Source organism: Prionailurus bengalensis, chromosome A1 (genome assembly GCF_016509475.1).
Source record: "Prionailurus bengalensis isolate Pbe53 chromosome A1, Fcat_Pben_1.1_paternal_pri, whole genome shotgun sequence".
NCBI classification, from domain to species: domain Eukaryota; kingdom Metazoa; phylum Chordata; class Mammalia; order Carnivora; family Felidae; genus Prionailurus; species Prionailurus bengalensis.
Window position 1 is genome coordinate 232,392,957 of NC_057343.1, and position 21,567 is coordinate 232,414,523.

Below are 21,567 nucleotides of genomic sequence, written 5' to 3' on the forward strand. Positions count from 1 at the left end.
ATCCCCTGGGGTAATTCGATCCCGCCTCTGCTGCAGCCTGGGCCAGCAGTGCTCACGTGGCATTGGCCGCATTTGTTGAAGCTCTGTCTACACCAGACACTGCAGTGCTTCGGAACAACAGATTGTCACCACCGTCCTTGACCTTCAAGGGGAACTCGTTGTGCAAAAGTCTACGCTGCACGGATAAGTGGGAAGTTTTTGCGGGAACACAGCTGGGAAAGAATCCACACAGGCCGGCAGATCGGGGAAGGCATTGGAAAGATAGCATGTTAGCTGGCCTTCAAGCAGGTGTTTCCCAGCTGACTCAGTGTTAATAGACCAGAGGGGACATTAACATTTCTTCCATGCACAACGAAATTCCTAAAAGCCCCGGGAATGTTAAGGTTCATTCTAGAATTCTGCATCTCGGCTTGGAGTGACCCTGCAACATGTTTAGACCAGTATGGTTTGAGGGTGAAAGGTGGTGTGGCTAGTAATTATGCCAGGACCGAGGCCGGGCCAGCAGCCCCAGGAATCAGGGACGCATGACCACCCCAGGGACAGCTGAGGCTGATTCTGCATCCCCTCCACCGGTCAAGGAGGACGCAGCAGGGCTTAGCTGCTTCTTTTTTCCTAGAAAACATAGGAAGACAAACATGCCATCTGCCTTTGTATCATTTTTGAAGACTGCATTGCAGAAAATGTTTGTACGGATGTCACCGAGAGTGGTTTAAGACTCTCTCCCAGCCGTGTTACTGCACCATAAAGATGCTGTCTTTTCCTTTCTAGTCAGATCAGCACTTTTTTGAGGCAAATGCCGAGGAAAAGCACAAATTGCATCTTGAGCTTAAGAAGAGCTCCCCTTTAGGGTCCTTTGTACCTGATAGAACTTAGTTCCTTAAGACAGCCCTCCAAGCAAATGCTCCCATTCCGGCTGCCTTTGTGAAACAGGCAGCATCGATGCAAATGACTTTGATCTGGGTGCTTTGTTTACGTATCTCCTTTGTTTCCTTAGGAAAAGCCTCAAAGTGAGTGGATGCCCCAGTCCCTGCCTTGCCCCCACAGGCGCCCTGCCCCTCACCTTTCCCATTTCCTCCCGGGCAGCACCTTTCCTTGTGGTCTGTCCCTCTGGTTTCCTAGGTGACAGCTTGATCATCAGATGCCTACCTGAGGCTATGGAACAGTGCAAACACAGGGGTTTACACCCCCTCCTCCAGGACCCACAGAGTTTCTAGAAGAGAATATTCTCTCCCACTGCCCACATGAGGACTCCCATTTGTCAGGCAGTGTATTCTGGTTTTGATTAACAAAATGCAAAGCAAAATTGGGTTATCTTATCTAGAGCATGTGACCTAGAGAAACAAGGGCCCTGGGTTCACTGGCAAGTAGGTTAGGTCTGTGTTGAGTTCCAGTCCACCCTGGGGAGCCCAGGGCCCTCATGCAGTTAGGCTCCAGGAGGGCAGGCCCCATTTGTATCCTCAGTACCCAGCCCTGTGGCTGGCACCAGTGGTTTCCCAGAAAATGCTTATTCGATGCAGGGGCCCAGGCATGTTGGTGGCATGCAGAGATCCCCGTGTGCAGACCCCCCAATGCCACTGGCATCTGCACTGTTCTAGACCTCAGCTGTGTCGGGTCGAGCTCCACAGCCAGAACCAACTCTTCAACTGAAAGGTCCACCTCTCCCAACCCTAACAAATGCCTCTTCCTGCAGGCCCAGCAGGTGTCCCAACCTTGTTTGCATCACATTTTAGCTCATTTACATTTATTGTGATTCACTGCTGTGAAGTTCAGAGGAGTGAGTTCTTACACTCTGAACTGTAACCTTGCTGTTCTTACACTTTCCCTCACTCCCTCAGCCTGAGCCTCACTTTGTATGGCCGTGGCCTCGGGACAGTCTCTCCTTGGCCTCCAGGTCATTGCTGGTTCAGTCCTCTCCCCACCTGGCAACATCCGCACCGTGGTCCCCAAGCATTGCCTAAGGGTGCCGGGAGCTGTCCTCCAGGCACAAGGATGTGCTTCTCTGCTCTGACTTCTCTGCATATGATAGCCATCACCCTGTCCTCCCTCCCCTCTCTAATGTGGCCTCGATATATCTTCAGTTTACCCACGAATCTAATAATGGTTCTCTCCTTGAGTCACTGCTTTTATGTACAGTCTGCCTTACCACATGGAGCTCACTTGATCTTCCCCAAATTCCCCTGAGCTCCAGAGGAGTTATTAGTTCCTTATTTCGGGTGAGGAAACTGAGTCTCAAGTGTCTGCTGCCACCTGGCTGTCACAATGCCCGTTTTCTGTCTGGCGGCCCTGTTCTCCTTTTCAGCGCCACGGAACTGCCTCACCGTTCTGTTATCTGCTTCACTTTTTCATACAAGGCACGTTGAATGCTTCTTTGGTGGCAAAAGCAGGTTTCTGGCTGTCCCCATGGAAAGAAAGGTAGCAGATGCCTAAAGGGAGCACTTGGAAGGAGGAAGTGGTAACGAGAGCCTCGGGCATGGGGTCCAGGGCACCATGTGTCGGAAGCTTGCTTTACCCCGTGCTTCTGTTCTTTCCTCCTCCACCTGAGGTCCTTATTCACCAAGTGCAGAGAGATGCTCTGGTTCCCCAGGGTCCCCAGGAGCAGCCCTGGGGGACTTTGCATCCTTGACGGAGAATCGGCCCGTGGAAGTCCTTCCTGTGGGTGAAGACAAGGATATGCTCGGTTTTCTTATGGTTGCTACGGAGACTGGCCACACTGAAACAGGAATGACCTGTGTCTAGAAAATCATGATGACCTGTTTTCCGCTTCTGGGAAACCTCACAGGAGTCCCCCCTTGATGACATTCGAGGGGCCCTGGGTCCAGCTCTCTGATGGCTTCCACCTCCACCCACCCCCCACTGCGGAGTCCCAGACAACGGATGATCACCAAACACTCGCTAGTGGAGGAGAAGAGACGGTGACGAGCAGTGGGGGCGAGCCCGGTGTCCCTCGAGCTGCTGAACAGCAGGAAGCAGGAAGTGCGTCAGATGAAACTCCAACGCTGCCCGATTTTGAGGCGTGCTTGGTACTTTTAGACGTGTGTCTGTTGAATGAATAAACAACTGATACCAACAGACAAACCACAAATAAACCTTAGGGTCCTGACTATATTAATTTACCCAGGGAGTGAGCTGGTCACCGGGATCAGAGCAGTAGGACCGTTCAGTGTCAGGGAGTGAAGGAAGACGTTAGTCAGTGCCCGGAGTGCTTTTCTCACCAGCGTAAGTGACTTAGACGTTAGTCCACACCACGGCCTGTCCCTGTCATGCTCGCGCGCTATTTGGATATTCCGGAGCCTCTGTTCTAAACAGGTGCGGGAGGGCGGGGCTCTTGGATTGAACGCAAGTCCTCGTAACTCACTAACTGGTTTGTAAAAGTAAGCAGAGTTAGAGGTGGGTTTCGATTTCTGGGTGCTTGACTTTGCTCCTCTATTTCTGTTAATTGCTGAAAAAGCATGAGGGTGCGGCGTGACCCGAGGAGGGTCCAGGAGCTAGTGTTTTCAGTCAGGAAGCAGCTGAGTTTGCAATCCGGGGACCTTCGAAGGCAGCAGCGTGTTGTGTCCTGCCCGGCTGGCTGGGCTCCTGCTGCTGCTGTCAGCTCACAAAATCCCTCCCTGCCAGGACTTTGGAGGGTGGATTAAGGATATAATTACAGGCGAATCCAGCAACAGAGAAATCCGAAAGCTCTTGTCCATCATCCCGTGTACTTGACTTTAACCTAAGCCGTGTTCAGTCCTCCCAGGCCATGTTTTGACTTTTGCTTGATGCAAAGCTCCCGTGGCCGAAAATCTCCTGAGAGCAAGTGAAATCGGGCATCTCTCCTTTTTTTCTTGTCGGGTGTTCCCGAAAAAACATCTTCACGCTGGCTGGTCCCATTTCAGGCCAGCCACCTGTTCTCCTGGAGCTGGAAGTGGACCTAGACCACGTGAGATTCTTGGTGTCTGTATTTGATATAATGTCAGTTTGTACATCATCCTAATGGGAATTCTGTTAACACTTGTCCGATTTTTTCCTACTTACACAATCCCTTAAAGCTGTAACAGCTAGAGAAAATACATACTTGGAACTATGGACACCCTCCTCCCCAAATCACATAATTGTAAACGTGACCCATGACCTTGAACAGCCGACTGGATCTGATTCCAGAACACAGACAGTAAATACTTTGATTTTAGCACCCACCCACTCAGCACGAACTATTTATTCACCGGCATTCCCTGCAATTGAACTTCAAGAGTCTGACCCCAAAACATGGATGTGCTCAGAACCAAAGATGGAATAGCTTTAAGTGTCAATGCTACTTAACGGAAATGAAGTACCGTTTAAAAAATTTGACGCGTAAATATGATAGTTACACAGATTGTCTGATAATTATACAAACTAAGCCGGAGAAAAGAGCATTTCCCTGTTGTACGGAGTGAGTGGACTGCAGAACAAGAACTTATGAACAGCAACTTCCCAGGCGGCACCGAGGAGCCTTTGCAAGTATCACCAAAATATTCCTTGATTTAGCTTCTCAAGGGGCCACCCACCTACAGCAAACATCTTCCAACAGTGTAGCTTTGGAACTTCAACCAACAGGCAAGCTTTTTTCCCAGCATCTCCTACATTGCCATGTGATACAACACACAGATTGTTTTTTTCGTTTTTTTTTTCTTTTTTAAACTTAGCCCTTGTCTTTAATGATAATCTACACTCTTCCTAAAAAGGTATCTTCCCTGAAACGTTTAGCAACATAAAGGAGGCAGTCTTTTTTTTCCCCCCTATGCCTTTTGAATAATACAGGAATCTGGCAGTAAGGGACCTTTTCTCTCTGTAAAAACCCTCCCTTCCTACCCCAGTGTGACCGTATGAGCTCAGAACAAGGAGTGAGAAAACAAGATGGAAACCCTGGCATTCTTCAAAGAAGCTCTAAGAAACTCTGGAATTCTGTAGTCAAGAGAGAGGGAGGCAGGAGAGAGGAAAGAAGGGAGTGAGAGAGAAAGAAAGGAAAAGAATTTTTAAGTTACAATTTAGAAGACACAATAACACCTTGTGGGCTGTCTTTATTTTGGATATTAATTCAGGATCTGTTACCACTTAATGTAACTCTGTTGGCGGAGACATAATTCTAAGCCCAGTGTATACATTATTCCATTTAAACTGTCAACTATTCTGGGAAAGAGGTGGTGTTCCCATTACACAAGTGGACCCTGAGGCTCAGAGAGGCTACTCATCTGATCTGAGATTTGAAGCCAGAGCCGTTTGTCTCCAAAGCCAGGGTCCTCAAACGCTCCATTGCACACTTTCCTCTATGCTTCTGCATCTTTCCTGAACTTTCTACAGAGGCAGTGGCCGAATGAGGTGGATTTTCTAAAGCGTGCAGGTGCCCAGCACCCTGCAGCCCACCCACACCCCGCCCGAAAGCGTGGTTTCCCTCATCCAATGTGGTCAACCCATTCTTGTGATGCGCGCAGACACTCCCTCTGGCCGGGACGACCCTGTGCATTAAGTCCATGAGATGTGAGCTAACAATTAGAATGCTTGCTGCGTGGACCTTCTCTGTGTCCAGTGAACAGGGACAGGAGGTAAGGACAAAGAGAAGAAGGGAAATCCATCAGTCACACGATGGGATCTCTGTATGGACAGAGCACTAAGCTCAGAGTAGCTTCTGGAGCTTCATTTTCTAGAGGGAAAATGAAGATTCCCAGGTCCTGTTGAAACAATCAGTAGCTTTCCCAGTGGATCCTGAGTGTCTATAGAACGCATCGTTCACGTCTACGCCACACTCATCCTGCACACTCAGGACTTGGGCTGACAGCCTTCTCTAAATAGCAGGGGTTAAAGTGCTGGCATCTGGGCCAACAGTGAGCCATGTATCTGTGGGTGGAATGTCATCTGGATAGAAGTCGTTTGAGAAGCCCTCAGAGACCTGGACCCCCACGCGTCTCTAGGACGGACTCAGGAGGATCAGGCCTGGCTAAGGATTTGTCCCAAGGTCAGATGCTCGGTAGGTGTGAGCAAGGGGGTGACATGGCACCACTCCTGACCCCGAGCCTCAGTCGTCTCCTTGAAAATAAGGTGTTAGGAGACAGGTTTGAACACAGGCTCAGACATTCTCTCCCAGAAAAGTACCTTTGCTCGGGCCCTTTAAAAAAGATCTACAAACTCCACATACCAAATCCGGAAGGAACTGGGTTCCAGATTATTTCTCCTTAGATTTAGAATTTTATTTAAAGCCCTTGAGTCGTGTTTTATTTCCCTTTAGACAGACTCCCTGGACAATCATCTGTTCCTTAGACGGGGGACATGCCCGTCCTGAGGTGCCCCTACCCACCGGGGACATCCAGCTTCAGCTGTCCTCCGTGCAGAGCGTGCCAGAGCTTTGCGGCCCTACAGCCAGCAAAAGGACCAGCAGCGCCATCTTGTGGGAGTGCTGTGGGCCGCCCAACAACCTTGACTGTCAGTCTTTGAAGAATGACATTACAAAGAAATGCAGTCAAGTAAGCTGTTTCCTTCTGGTCCCCAGCCATGCTAATTATTATTTTGGTGTCTAGAAAATTAATAACCCAAATAAATTAACGCCAAGCCAGAAAGATATGTCAAGAAAAAAAATGGCTAGGAAGGGTTTGTTTCCCATTTACTGGGAAATATATATATCACCCCAGGTAGGGATATACTTTTCCATAAACTCCATGAGAACACAGGTCGTGTCCTTCCCATGACTCAGCTCACATGTCACCTTGTCGGGGTCCGCGATGACCCCCCCTCCTCTAAGAAGAGCACCCTGTTCGTCGCTGTCCTAGAGCTGGTCACCATGTCTACTTCTGCGCCTGCACCCGGCCTCTGGAGCTGGGTCACCCCCTGAGGGGAAAGCCCTGCTTTGTGGCCCCAGGGGGCTCAGTCAGTGTGACCGAGGCTGAGGCGTGTGAGAGAAATGGCAGCGTCTGGGGCCACAGAGGAGCCCTCACAGTCATCTGCGGTCAGGTGCACTGTGTTTCCATTTGCGGGGCTGCATTTGGGTGGGTCCTGCCTCTTCCTCCCCTTTTGACCGCACACAGCACCCCGGAAAGTCTCTGCGGTCTGGGAGCAGCACGACGCCTCTTGTGAGCAGCCCGCAGATTAAATTGGCGGGGGTGTGGCTTCTGTCGTGTGTCCTCGGGGGAGGAGGCCTCTTCTCGCAGAACTGTTAGCGGCTTATTGGAAAGTGAAATCAAAACTCTGACACAGCCTTCTGGGCCTGAGTGTTCGTGTAAGCACTGCTCCCTGACTCGCCAGACAACTCTGACTGTTGGGAGATTTTTAGGGAAAATCCCCTTCCGGGCGCACACCTGTTTTCTTACCAGGAAGGAGTGTCACGTGATGGCTCGCTCCTGGGTCCTGATGTAGCCTTTTCTGGATGGCGCTGGGTTACCACTGACCACTGCCAGCGTCCCGGCCGGTCTTCCTTCCATCCTTGTCTCCTGTTCTGGGACCAGGAGCTGTGGGTGGAGGAGAGGCTGGCGGCCTCAGTACTGAGCATTTCAGATCACTTTCTGCCAAGTCTTTTCTGTCACAAAACCCGTCACGCGTCATCACGGTCCTTGGCCATGCAGCCTTCAGACAAACTGCTTAACCTCTCTAATTTATCATTCCTTCATCTGTAAAATGGACATGGTAGTTCCTGCCTCACAAGTTTGAGGGGGTTAGATACAATAATTCTACGTAAAGCACTTAACTCAGTGCCTGGCCCATGGTAAGTGGTCAATAAATAGTAGCTATTATCATCTGAGATCATTGTCATCCCTTAGAAAAATTAAGAAACAACGCGCTACAGGCTTTTATGACCCCATCTGTATACAAACCTCTCCCTCTGATATTTTCAGAGTGCATTTACGTGAAGAGGAGAAAATACTTGCAGAGGATAACATAGTGGCCTTCCTTGAACCCAGACCGAAAGCACTAACATGAAAATAATTCTGTTAAATAGAACTCTCCAGCAATGCCTTTGCCGCCATTTTGACTACTTGCAGTGGGATGGGTGACTTGTCTGGATTCCCAGTCCTACTGATCACTGTGTGTGTGTGTGTGTGTGTGTGTGTGTGTGTCCCCATCCCAAAATGCTCCTACACAGCAACCAAGCTACCCTAATCTCTGCCAGCACACTTGGGGAGGCATAGACCAAACGCTCACGTAGGCATAAAACATCACCAGCCGTTCACAGAAACCTAGAACAGATGCTCCCCGGAATTAAAGGGAGGAGGAGGAGGAAGGACCCCATGTAAGCAGCTAGGAAAGCAGGGTTGCTGCAGAGCAGTAGCTACAAATCACGCCCACCATGTTGCCTACCGATAGCAATCCTGGGAAGCTTAGCGTTTTGGTCCTTGCCAGGGAGCCCAGAATCATTTCCCTGGGCTGCGCTGCTCTCCGTAGCTTTGAGGAAGAGGAGCATCAACGTTCCTGGACCCGGTAGGCATCCTGCAGAGGCCTGGGCTGCTGGGGTGCATCTGGAGTGTCGGTGTGGTTCAGGGCAAAGGTCAAGAGACCACACTGGAATGGAAGTTGTGGGGGAGGGCCCCAGACAGTGAAGGAATTTACAGTCCTGTCCTTTAGCCTGGGAAGGGGGTGTCCCCAAGGCTTGTGGAAGCCCTCCTCAAACATCGAAGGCCTGTCCCGCAGAAGAGGCCTTGGTCGTGGGATGGAGCCCCAGATGGTGCAGAGGCCTCCCCGAGGGCCCTCAGGCTCACGTGTGCAGAGACGCGAGGGCGCGGGCCAGGGCGGCCGTCCACGGGGAGGAAAGCTGGATCAGGCCGCATTAGCCTCCTTCCCGGCCCTAACGTCCAGGGCGGATGAGTCTCTCCTGGCAGAGTGGACAGAAAACGTCACGCCTCCCGAGGCCTGTACTGACAGTCCAGGTCGTGAGGTCTTAAGACACACAAAAAGAATGTAAAGTAATCTTGACGCTTTTTCTGTGGATCCCATGTTGGACTGTCATTTGGATGTGTTGCACTAAATTAAATATGTGGCCATTTATTTCAATAATTGCTGTTTTAGATTTTTAGCAGAGTTTTGAAACCATGAATGGTTTTCTCACCCCTGGGGACTTTTATTTAAAGACGAGACCAGAAAACCCAGTCCTGAGGGCCGTCCGCCTTCCACGGGGACGCTCGTCCACCACGCATTCCTGGCATCTCGTCCCCCGTCTGGGATGCCAAGGAAGCATGGAGCTTGTTCATCAAGGAAACTTCGGAAATAAAATAATGAGATCTGGAGTTCAGGACAGAGGACCCTGTCGAGACTGTGATGTGGTCCTGAACAGGTGAGCCTTGGAAACCTCTGTGCATATTTGGCAGCTGCTTAGGGCAGGTGTGAGGAAGTTTGGAGTTTTCTGCCGATAGAAGCCGTTCCTGGGGCGCTAATCCCTGCTAATTCCGCCTCGGTTGCAATTCCCTTAAATTTAGATAAGTGTGGTTTTTTAAACACTGGAAAAGCCCGAGGATGTGGGGAGGGCAGGAACAATATTTTTCACCGTCTCTGTTTCCTGAGAGAAAGTAATGCTCATCTTCAAAACAACATCTGTCAGAATGATTCTCATCAGATTAAATAAATCCTCAAAGCCGCGATCACAGTTTATAGAATCTTGGAAATGTACGTTATGCTGTGCATGGAGCCCTAATGGAATTTAAAATATGTGTGTTTTTGCGAACACAGCTTTGTAAGCAGACTCTTGCCGGGGTTTCTCGTTGGTGAATTTTCGTTTAAGCTACCACATCTCAAGGAGCTTAGAAAGCGTTTCTACTAGACAAATGTAACGAACAATCGTTTACCAGTTTTGAGATTCTATTAATAGTAGGTGGAAAAAGACAAAGAGCTAGGGGGCCCTTTGGCCAACCCTGATGAAAATCCGCAACACAGTCTGTGCCAGAAGAGGAGCCACGCGGAACTAGATGTCACCGCTAGGTAGCATGGGAGAGGTCAGCCTTCGGTCATCTTGTCACAGGCAGCTGCCGTATGTCCTTACAGGTGATTATAGCCTTTTTTGTATCAGAGAAGGGAAGAAGATTTCCGGGGGGCGTTTTGTGTCATAAAGACCTTGAACGACTGATCAATATACATGGATACGTAGTATTCTGTGCTGCCGGAAAGCATATACTTACGTTGGTTTGCTAAGTCTAAAATACAGATTCGAAGGGCCACGTGCACCCCAGTATTTATAGCAGCACTATCGACAATATCCAAACTCTGGAGAGAGCCCAGTGTCCATCGACTGATGGATGATAAAGGTGTGGTGCGTATATGTATACGTGGGGGGAATACTACTCAGCCGTCAAAAAGAATGAAATCTTGCCATTTGCAACCACGTAGATGGAACTAGAGTGTATCATGCTAAGCGAAATACATCAGAGAAAGACAAATTACCTTATGATGCCATTCATAGGTGGAATTTAAGAAACAAAACAGACGAACATATGGGAGAGGGAAGAAAAAAGAGGGAAACCACAAGAGATTCTTAAATGTAGAGAACAAACTGAGGGTTGCTGGCCGGGGAGAGGGGAGGTGGGGGGGGGGATGGCCTACATGGGTGATGGACATTAAGGAGGGCACTTTCGGCGATGAGCACTGGGTGTCGTATGTAAGTGATGAATCACTGGCTTCCACTCCTGAAACCAATATTGCACTGTATGTTAACCAACTAGAATTTAAATGAAAATTTGAAAAAAAAAATTAGTTGCTAAGTCCAAACAATAAGACACCACTTTTCACATATTAGGATGGCTACTATCAAAAAACCCCAGAGCAGAACAAGTATTGGTGATGTGCAGAAACTGGAACCTTGTGCATTGCTGGGGAGAACCTCAGCGGGGGAACGTCTATGGAAAACAGCTTGGCGGTTCCTCAGAGCTGAACACGAATTACCGTATGACCCAGAAGTTCCGCTTCTGAGCGTGTACATGAAAGATTTGAAAGCAGGGACTCAAACAGATCCTATTAGACCAGTGTTCATAGCATCATTAATCACAAGAGCCAAAAAGGTGGAAACAAGTCAAATGTCCATCAGCAATGAATGGAAAAACGGAACATGACCTACCCATATAATGGCATATAATTCAGCCTCAAAACGAAAGCAGTTCTGGGGCACTTGGGTGGTTCGGTCGGTGGTGAAGCATCTGACTCTTGGTTTCGGCTCAGGTCATGATCTCACGGTTAGTGAGTTCAAGCCCTGCATCAGGCTCTGAGCTGACAGTGTGGAGCCTGCTTGAGATTCTCCCTCCCTCTCTCTCTCTCTCTGCCCTTCCCACCCTCCCTCTCTCTCTCAAAATAAATATAAACTTTTTTTTAAAAAAAGGAAACTCTGCTAGGTGCTACAACCTGGGTGACCTTATGCTAAGTGAAATAAGCCAGGCATAAAAGGACAAATATTGTGTGATTCCACTCATACGAGGTGCCCAGAGTAGTTTGATTTCTTAGGACAGAAAGTAGAACAGCAGTTGCAGGGGATGAGGAAGGGGGCTGGGAGAGGAGGCTGGGGAGGGGGCTGGGGAGGAGGTGGGGACGGGGCTGGAAGAGGGGGTTGGGGGAAGAAGCTGGGGAGGGGACCGGAGGTGGGGGTTGGGAGAGGAGACTGGGGAGGGGGTTGGGGGAGGGGGGTGAGGAGGAGGGTGGGCAGGGGGTGGGGAGGGGGTTGAGGGTTGCTGTTTACTAGTGTCTCCTAAGGATGCGAGAGCCCTGCAAACGGGCGGTGGAGGTGGCTGCGTGACATCGTGAACGTATTGCCACTCCGTTGTACAGCTGTACGATTTACAGCGGCGACAACGGTAAATAAATTAGTTGCTGAGCTAGCTGGGATTTTAAAGCAGACCGGGCGGGGAGGGGAGAGTGCACACCGTCTTCGGGAGCATCGTGTACCTGCCGCTGACGAGAGCCAGCCCGGGCCCCGGCCTCCCCTGCAGGCTAGGTAAGAGTGTGCACGTACAGCACATTTCTTGAATGTGTTGTTAAAACTTAAAACAGTGCAGGGGCGCCTGGCTGGCTCGGTCGGTTAAGCGTCTGCCTGTTGATTTTGGCCCGGGTCCTGAAAGCTCGCCGTTGGTGGGTTCGAGCCCCGCACCGGGCTCGGTGCTGCCGGTGCGGATCCTGCTTGGGATGATTCTCTGTCCCGCTCTCTGTGCCCCTCCTCCACTCACACTCTCTCTCAAAAATAAATAAAAAACATGGAAAAAACCTACCTAAAAATCTGCAGGGCTTTTCCCCTTGTGGCTTCCGGTGCTGTATTTCTTAGCAGCACCGACAGATGGAGACGCGGGAGCACAGGGAAGCCGGATGAAGTCTGAGGTCTTCACCGCCGCTTCCCGGGCGTCTTAACTGGATGGAAAATGCCTAGTTTTGGCTGCGCCCCAGAGTCTGCTCAGACCGAAGCCAGCTTGGCGCCCCTGCTCCTCTGCCCAGATCGGCCCTCTGGGTGCGCAGAGGGCGACTTCCTGTCCCTTTGAACAGGGGGTCGCAAACCCCGCACCTGGCGGAAGGAATGGGGCTTGCCATGGCCAAGACGTGGGGGTGGTGTGGCCTCAGTGGCTCCCTGGGCCACACCCCTCACCCCTGCACAGCTCTCTCGGCAACCCCGTGGGCCCGTGCCCGCCGGTAAGCCCGGCAAGAAGCCTGACGCGTAGGCACGATCAGTGCCATGTACTTAAGACAACACCAAAAACCAAAGGCTGGAAAAGAGGATATTTGAGTTTTGAATTTTTTAGTATTTACTTATCTTGTAATATTTCTGTTAATATGGAATGTTAATGTTTACTTCTGCAATTTGGGTTGCCCACCGTTTCCGGATTCCTTTCCAAAGGGGCCATGGGGTTTATGCGCCCATCACCTGTTCCCTCTTCTCACCCCTAACCAGAGGTGGTTCCTGAATTTCAGCAGAATGTTTCAGAAACTCCCCTCCCTCCATTGCAACCCTAAAGGGCCATTTTGTACAGAATATACATGCCCTAAGACATCTGGGTGGCTCAGGACGCCTGGGTGGCTCAGTCGGTTGGGTGTCCAGCTTTGTCTCAGGTGGTTGTCTCGTGGTCCGTGGGTTCGAGCCCCACATCCAGCTCTGTGCAGACAGCTCGGAGCCTGGAGCCTGTTCGGATTCTGTGTCTCCCTCTCTGTCTGCCCCACCCCCACTCCAATCTGTCTGTCTCTCAAAAGTAAATAAATATTAAAAATTTTTTTAAAAATCTGGCGTACAGAGCCACCAGCACCCGGCTGTCTTCCACCCATCGCCCAGACTGTTCTCAGAGCGTATTTCTTTCCTCTGAGTCCAGCTTGCTTTTCACGGACACACTTTCCCTTTATGAGCCGAATCCAACAAGCCATTAAAGCCCAACAGCTTAAGTAAGGACTCGTCAAGGCGCAGGTGCCTCCGGAAGACGGGGGTCGGCGAGGGGAGCGCCATTTTGCACACCATCCTCAGGTTCTGTGCCCACAGCCCCTGCACACCCCCTAGGGAGTGAGCCGGGCTGGGGGCACTCTTATTTCGGGGTCTCTGTTAGTCCCCAGAGTCGCTCTGGACGCTCTACTGTCGTGCGGGGAGGTCTCTTTGAAAGACTCACCTGGAGGGGAGCCTGTGGGAGTCAAGATTCCAGGCAGGGCCGCTCCCTCCCTCCACGTGCATTTTCTGATGCTGGGGCTGGACCAGGGCCATTAGTGACCTCTTAGGATCGTTGACACACATGTCCCGCGATGTTCTCAAGGCAAGGACTGGAACCCACCCTCGTGTTTAACGTGGGAGACACACAGGGACCGACCTGCATGGAAATACCCAGACTTTGAAGGGCTCTTTGGAGGAGGGTCAGGGGGCCATCGGGTGGAAGCGTGGGACCCCGTGATGGGGCTCCTAGGGTCCGGAGACCCTTCCTCCACGCACACAGGGGAGCGGGCACTGATGATCAGATCCCAGGAGCCACGGGCAGGGACTGACATCCGGAGGGGGCCGGGCGTTCCAGGGGTTCAGGACGTGGGACCCACTGCAGGCTGGCACTCTGCTATACTCTGCCTGCGACAGGCCACCTCCTTTCTCCAGAACCAGGTGCTACTCCCCCAGGAGCGTAACCTGCTGATATGGCTGCAGTTTCCTTATCGTCTGGCTCTGGGCGTAAATGTGCATCTGTGTGTTTTATACACACAGGTAGAATTACACGTGATTTTAACTTTTTGTCTTGTCTGCTTTTGTCCGTTTTTCAATAATGAATGTATACATACACGTATAGAAAGAGACAGGGGGAGAGAGAGAGGGCATATGTGGGCTTTTTTTAATATTTATTTTTGAGAGAGAGAGCACGAGCAGGGGAGGGGCAGAGAGACAGGGAGACAGAGGATCTGAAGCAGGCTCTGTACTGCCAGCAGAGAGCCCAATGTGGGGCTCGAACGCAAAAACTGCAAGGTCATGACCTGAGCTGAAATTGGACACTTAACCGACGGAGCCACCCGGACGCCCAGGCATACGTGTTCTATATAGATAATGGCTCATGCTTTCCTCGGCCACCTTTTGGGGCTCACTTTGGACCAGGGAAGCCACTCTACGGTGTATTTACTCTGGCCAGATTCACTCTCTGTGGGTGACTTTCTCACCCAGTTCTTGCTGAGGGGAGGGAGCTGTCTCTACTGCCTTTAAGAGCCTTGACTGAGGTTACAAAACCAAGAAAAGTGGAGATGATTCAAGCAATCATACGCTCTTGGTACAAAACAATGGCGGTGCCTCCCTGGAAGGTGATGCCGCGTGATTAGTTGACGAAATGGAACCGTCCCTGCTTTAGGCTCTTCCCACATTTTTATTTTTTATCTATTTTTAATTTTTTTTAATGTTTATTTAATCTTTTTTTCGAGAGAGAGACAGAGCACAAGCAGGGGAGGGGCACAGAGAGAGGGAGACACAGAACCCAAAGCAGGCTCCAGGCTCTGAGCTGTCAGCACAGAGGCCGACGCGGGGCTCGAACTCACGAGATCATGACCTGAGCCGAAGACTGAGCCACCCAGGTGCCCCTCTTCCTAGATTTTTAAAGGAACATTCAAAATGTAAGAAAGTTTTATGGTGCCAGGACCATATTCCTTTCTAAAACATTTATGAAATGTTAGAATCCAAATACACTACGTGGGGGACTCACACTTGCGTTGAACTCATTCATCTCTGGTTGGCTATTGATCCTGTAGCCAAATCATATGTGTAATAAAAGAAAAAAAAAATCAACCCATTTAAGCACACAACAAAAGCGAAAGAAAACCAGTCACATAGGGGACGTTTCTGTGCTGCTTAGTAAGACTTGAAGTTTCTTAGTCTCCTGAAGTGACAGAAATCACTTGGGGGAATTTGGGGTATTTTAGCTCAACTGTTAGGGATATAAACAGTGAACTTACCGAATACTGGGACTTTTGCCTGCGGCAAAACAAAGCTAAGACAAGTGGTTTCCTTCCCAGGATGCCCGGCAGAGCAGGTGGGAGGCGAGCTGGGCAGCTCACGGGATGGACCCCCCTCTGTCTGCCCAGCAAGGCTGTCCACCCACCGGAGCCGCCCGCACCCCCCGTTACCCTCTCCCTGCCAGGCTGGCGTTGTATTCACCTCTTGCTCCCCGGTCCCCTCACCTCTGGTGGAGGCATTCAGGGGGTGCACACCTGTGTACTCCCTGGAACTGTGTTCTCCTGTTTTTAAATGATGACGTGCAGCCACTTTCGGAAATGCACAGGAGAGTGTATGCTAACGTGAAAGTATGCTCGGCGTATCCTAAATACAGAAGACAACGTGACTCTTTTGTAAGAAGTTTAATATGAAAACAAGTGTGTCTGTCCACAGAAAGAAAGACAGGATGGATATCCATCTATTAACTGCGATCATTTCCACTTGGTAGAATGACAACTGACTTCAGCACGTTTGAACTTGTCTGCGTTTCAGCAATGCACAGTTACTGCTTTGGTCCTGTCCCCCACCTCCCCAGTCTTGCTGACAGGTGGGCGAGCTCAGTATGACTTGAGATGTTAAGAAATGACAGTAGCTTCTCAAGGACCCTGCGTTTTTAATACTTGGGTCTCCTAGGGGCCAGGAGCTTTTGCATCGGCTCTGGGATCTCACCCGTTAGAAGCTGCCAGAAAGAAGCCGCGCACCTTGCAAGGGCCCCGGAAGAATGCCTCCTTGGTGGGGGTCTCCGAGTTCAGCCCAGTGCGACCCTGTTTCTTCCCTGCCTCAGGAAGCACCTGTGTCCATCGTCTCTTGAAACAAAAACACCTGGGCTTGCCCCTAGCCTCAATTTGGGGACAGCCCCCCGAACGACAACAAAAGAAAGCACAGGACTCACCTGCTGCCTGCTGGTCTCCCGCTCCTGCCCGAACTCAGCCTCGGGAGAAGGGCCCCAATGGCCAGCGGGGGGTGGGATGCGATACTAGAGGAGGTCGGCTGCCCCTTCCTCCGTCCTCCCGGGTCACCGTCTGTTACACTCCCCCAAACCCACCTCCTCCAGTTCGCGCTGCCTGCCTCCCTCCACTTCTGTGAGTTGTTCCCTGAAATCGCCTTTTCTCTTCTTGTCTTGCAGCCCACCCAAACCGACCGTGTTCATCTCTGGTGTGATCGCCCGGGTAAGAGCCTTTCCGCCAAACCCTCGGTGTGCTGTGGGACTCCTCCTGTCTTTGTTAGACCCCATTCGTTCATCTGTCGGGGCCCAGAGGCCCTTGGGCTGTGTCGTGTCCGTGGAGCGCTTCCACGGCGAGCACTGTGTGGCGAGCACTGCCAGCAGGGCTCACACAGAGGAGCCGGAGCTGCCTGCCCCCCGCCTTCCTCGTGCTCCCCTTTCTCTTTCGACTCAGCCAGGGTCGGCTGCTCCCCAGCGAAACAAGACTTAATAAGAATCGAAATAAGAGTTAGCTGTTGTGACACATGAAAATGACATGAAATTCACATCCCGGTGTCCGTGGATGCCTTTTAGCTGTGGATGCGGTTTTAGCCGCACGCGGCCACACCCATTCATGCGTGTCTACACTGCTTTCCTGCTCCAGTGGCAGCTGAGCCACGAAGCCCGAAATATTTACTGTCTGGCCCGTTACCACAAATGTCTGCCGCCCCCAGACTAAACTCAGGGGGGGTTTGTCGCACCCTTTACTTTTCAAGAGCCCCAGTTCTGGTGAAACCCAACTTTAAAAAAAAATTTTGTTTTAATGTTTATTTTTTGAGAGAGAGAGAGAGTGTGTGTGTGAGCAGTGGAGGGGCAGAGAGAGACAGAGACAGAATCCGAAACAGGCTGCAGGCTCTGGGCCGTCAGCACAGAGCCCGACGCGGGGCTCGAACCCACGAACCACAAGATCGAGACCTGGGCTGAAGTCGGGTGCTTAACCGACTGAGCCACCCAGGTGTCCCCCAACATTTTCCTTTAATGACCCAGCAGCACACTCTCCTTTGAGGGAGGGCACAGCAGTGCCAACCATAGCCCTGTGGCTCACAGTACATCCGAGCCCTTAGCACGTGAGGACTTAAGAAAATGCTCTTGCTGGACACAGCTCACCACGGAGCCCCAGGACCCTGGGGGACACACAGGTGGCTCCTCAAATACACAAAAGAAAATTAAATGCTGACACAAGGCCAGAGTCACCCCACGGTGACAGCTCAGCCCCTGCACATCAGGGCTCCAGCCTGCTTGCCATGGTCTGGGCCCCAGCCACCATCACACATGCACTGTTGTCTCAAGAAGGCATTTCCTCCCCGACAAACAGCCGGGTGCCTTCTGTGAGACTCAGCAGGTTGGATCTGGCTTCATCTCACGGCTTTCAGCCCTGCCCTGGCTGTGTCTCCTTCCCAACAAGTGCCCTGACTCGGCCGTGGCAGCAGATCAGAATTAGGACACTGGATTTGGTTCTGTTTTGTCCCTGGATGTACAGGTCACAGTTCTCGAAGAAGAAAGCCACCCAATACCGGCTTAGTCCTGAGCGAGTCGTATGGAGACCTGAGCTCACGGCAAGGGGGGCAGACAGCATTGTCACCCTCTGGGTGCCCCCCTCAGCACCCCAGACAGCTTCAGGACCCCCACGGTCCCAGGAGACAGCCTTCTACCTGCCAGCAGGTTCCCCAGCCCACTGCCCACCCTACGGGGAAGCCAGAGGACGTGGGGTCGGGGGCTTTGTTCTTGAGTTACCCCGCTGTTCAGTGTTGGTGAGCTGGTGCATTCTGTCTCCTGACAGGGTGACAAAGACTTCCCACCGGCGGCCGCCCAGGTGGCTCACCAGAAGCCCCACGCCTCCATGGACAAGCACCCCTCCCCAAGAACCCAGCACATCCAGCAGCCTCGCAAGTGAATGGCGAGGCCCCAGCGCCCCCACCAGCAGTGCCTCGATATTCCGACCTTTGGTATCTCCCCGGCAGAGACAATTGGCGTTTTCTTCAACCCGCTGCTCCCCTGGGAAATCTAAGACAAAGTGAAGCGCCCCGTCCTTTGCCTTAAATTTCCATGTCTGACACTAGAAAGGATCTGACCCCAAACCTCGTTTGCAGGGAGTCCTGGTTGATGTCGTTTGAGGGTCAGCGTGCCCCTGTACATGCCTTTAGCAGAACTTGCCGAGACCTAAGTGAAGTGTTCAAAGCCCAGCTTTACTTGTACATCAGCGGTCGTCGAGGGCGCAGATTTGGGAGGAGGAGACTAAGGCTGGAGGGAAAGTGGACCATTTCATGCTTTTTGGTAACAGGACAACGCGTCTTAACACCTAGGGGACGCATTTCGGAATCACAGGGGCGCGTTTCAGAAAGGCAGGGCAAGGCAGGCTTTTGAAAGTGGCACCAGCGTTACTGAATTCTCCTTCCCGTGTGACAGGGGGTCGCTGTAGGGGGACACCAGGTACTCCTGGGAAAAGCCAAAGAGAAGCTCCCGTCTTTGAAATGGCTTTTGAATCCCAGGAGCCACCACCTTCTGGAGAAGGAGAACGTAGACCGTCTGTGCAAAGGGAACAGCTCCAGAATGAGATCTCCGTGTGCGTCCCAAACCCGGCACGGCCCCGATCCAGACCGCCTCCAGCGGGGCAATCAGGCAAACCTGCGTTTCTCGTCCTCCCCTCTAGAGCCGCTTTTGAGTTCTAGAAGCCACCACCGACCGGTGGAGGAGTGGACGTAAAGCTAGGTCTGGAACCCCAAAGCAAGAGCGTTGTGGAAAGAGCAGATGAAACTCTGCCTAGAAGAAGGTAGAAACACCGTGTTCCACGTGAGCTAGAAAACACCTGTCAGTCCCACTGCCCTGAGTTTCTTCTGCCCGCGTGCGGTTTGCCGGGCCGTTCACCTGCGCGAGTCAGACGGTCCTACTCTTGCAGCCCGTCCTTCCTGCCCGGAGCGGCCCTGGACGGCTCTTGGGCTCACGGCGGTCGAGTGCTTTATTGTTCCGAAAAGCCAAAGGGCCGGTCCACTCGAATGCTGTGCTGTCCGGGCCCTGACCGGCCACCGCCGACGGCCGTGTTTGCCGGAGGCCAGCGCCGCCGGCCGCCCGATGTCCTTACCAAAGCCGCACCTGCCAGCTGGGAACCGTGACCTCATCAGACCTCATCAGACCCGCCCCTCGCCCTTCCCCGACGGGGGAGCCCAACGCTGCTTCACCTTCTAAAGGCAGGTTTGCTTTCTCTGCTCGCTGATTTGCTGAGGGCCAGCGAATAACCCTCAAGGTGCCCTGTCATCACATCTAGTATTAGCCGTGGAGATGTTGGTATCATCGGGCTTGCAGGGCTGCAGACTAGGGGGGGAGGGCGGGTGGGGGGTTGCTGGCTGTTGGGGGGCATATGTCGCAGAGCACAGTGAGTAAGCAGCCACCTCCCAGGACCGGGTCCGGCCTGGGCGGACCATTGTACCGTCTGCTACAGAAATTAAGACGCATCCTTTTCCTTGATACTTTTTAGTTTTGCGGCCCCGGGTGCCGGGCTGTTTCCCAAGGTGCGTTTTTTCTCGTGTACTTTTAGCTACTTCTGTCATGTAGCCCTGGGCTCTAAATCATTAAACGCAAAATATTTTCCTGAATGAGTTCAATTGTTGACCTCAAGATTATTAACGATTGCAATAAAAGTCCCGCATCTCTTCTCATGGTTTGTTTTTTCTTATATTTCAGAGATTTTTTTTTCTTCTACATTTTACAGGGGCTCCCCGACGCTTTCACTAGAATCAGGCACATGCACACGTCATGGATACTTTCACAGATTGTTGCCCAGACACAAAGTCGACCCTCTGGACGGCTGACGCCTTGAGTCTCATCAGCTACTTTAAAATGTCTGAAAATGGGAAAGCTTAATGCAGCTGATTAAAACATATTACTTGAGCCCAGCAGCTGGCCCTATGCTAGGGAGGCCCTTCGGGACAGACTTAAGAAGGAATTAGTAGTAAGCCCAGGGGTGGCTGTGAGCAGCTTTTGGTGAAAAAGACATTCACCTTTCTCCAGAGGTCTCCGGGAACCCTGTGTGGAGGAGGAGAGCACAACTGTTAGACCCTGGGATTGAACTGGGAGGGTCCCCTGAAGTTTCCCCACCCGGGGCCTCCTCCTCCCTCAGGTGAGGACCTGAGTGTCAGGCATCTGACAGGCCAGAGTTGGCATCTCCCAACCAGCCTGGCCTTTCCTTAGCCCTCGTGTCCCCTCTGGAGCCGCTGTTTGCATTAGCACATTCGTCTTAAGAGACTGGGAACAAAATGAGGGTCTCACGTATTTAGCGTCACCGGGCAGGGAGTCGGGCTCTGTCAAACGCTGGTGGACAGAAATGCAAAACACACAACCAACATGGAACAGAATTGTCCCCAGGCCTTTATTATTAACATCATTGTGACCTACATTTTCCCCACATCATTGCCTAACAAATACCACAAACTGGCTGGCTTGAAGCAATGGAAATCTATTATTCCATGGTTCTGGAGTCTAGAAGCTTGAAATCGAGATGTCAGCCCAGCCCTGCTCCCTGGGAAGGCCCTGGGTGATGCTCTTTCCCTTTCTGATGGCTGCTGGCATTCCTTGGCGTGCGTTGCTGGTTCAGCATAAATCCAATCTCTGTCCCCGTCGTCACGTGGACATCTTTTCTGTGCATCTGTGTCTACATTTCTTTCTTCTAAGGACACCATCATTGAACAATGTCCTTAGACACTTGAACCACTGAATGGTTCCCCCTAATCAGTATGACCTTATGGTAAGGAATTTGATCTGCAAAGACCCTATTTCCAAATAAGGCCGTGTTCACAGATGCTGGGGGGTAGGACTTGAACATAGCTTTTGGGGAATCACAGTTCAACCCAGAGCATCAACCATGTGCTGAAAAGCCAGAAACCTCCCTCCCGGCTCACACTGTTTGACTATCTATTTTGTAAATCGCTTTTTTGAATAAACTTAGCCGTAAGAATGCTTTACCCGCTGCAGATTACCGGCCAGGGAGCAGTCAAAGCCCGTCTGCAGGTAGCAGGGGAGAGGTGTGGGCGTGGTTGGTGCCTCCAGCCGCAGGAGGCTGTCTGTCCCCTGGTCCCTGTGGCTTGTGAGGCTGCAGCTGTCTCTGCCCATGTCCTCAGTCCAGAGCCACATGCTTCCAGATCCCACATCTTCTTCCCTATAAGAGTTTTCCATCGGTGGTGGCTGTCCCATTTCACAGACA

At 51.6% G+C, this 21,567-nt stretch overlaps 1 protein-coding gene across 2 annotated transcripts in view; it reads left to right on the top strand.

Annotated features, from left to right (window-relative positions):
• LOC122495335 (death associated protein) overlaps nucleotides 1-21,328 on the top strand; it is a 64,866-nt gene extending 43,538 nt beyond the window's left edge. The window contains exons 3-5 of one of the 2 annotated variants that reach the window (XR_006300413.1): nucleotides 16,518-16,560; nucleotides 18,154-19,558; nucleotides 20,080-21,328. Coding sequence is in view for 1 of the 2 variants with exons in the window: in XM_043601023.1 (XP_043456958.1) it covers nucleotides 16,518-16,560; nucleotides 18,154-18,267 (157 nt within the window). In the remaining variant the exon portion in view is untranslated. Of the gene's footprint in view, nucleotides 1-16,517; nucleotides 16,561-18,153; nucleotides 20,027-20,079 lie in introns of those variants that run through there. The other variant, XM_043601023.1, reaches the window with a different exon arrangement.
• The last annotated feature ends 239 nt before the right edge of the window (nucleotides 21,329-21,567 follow it).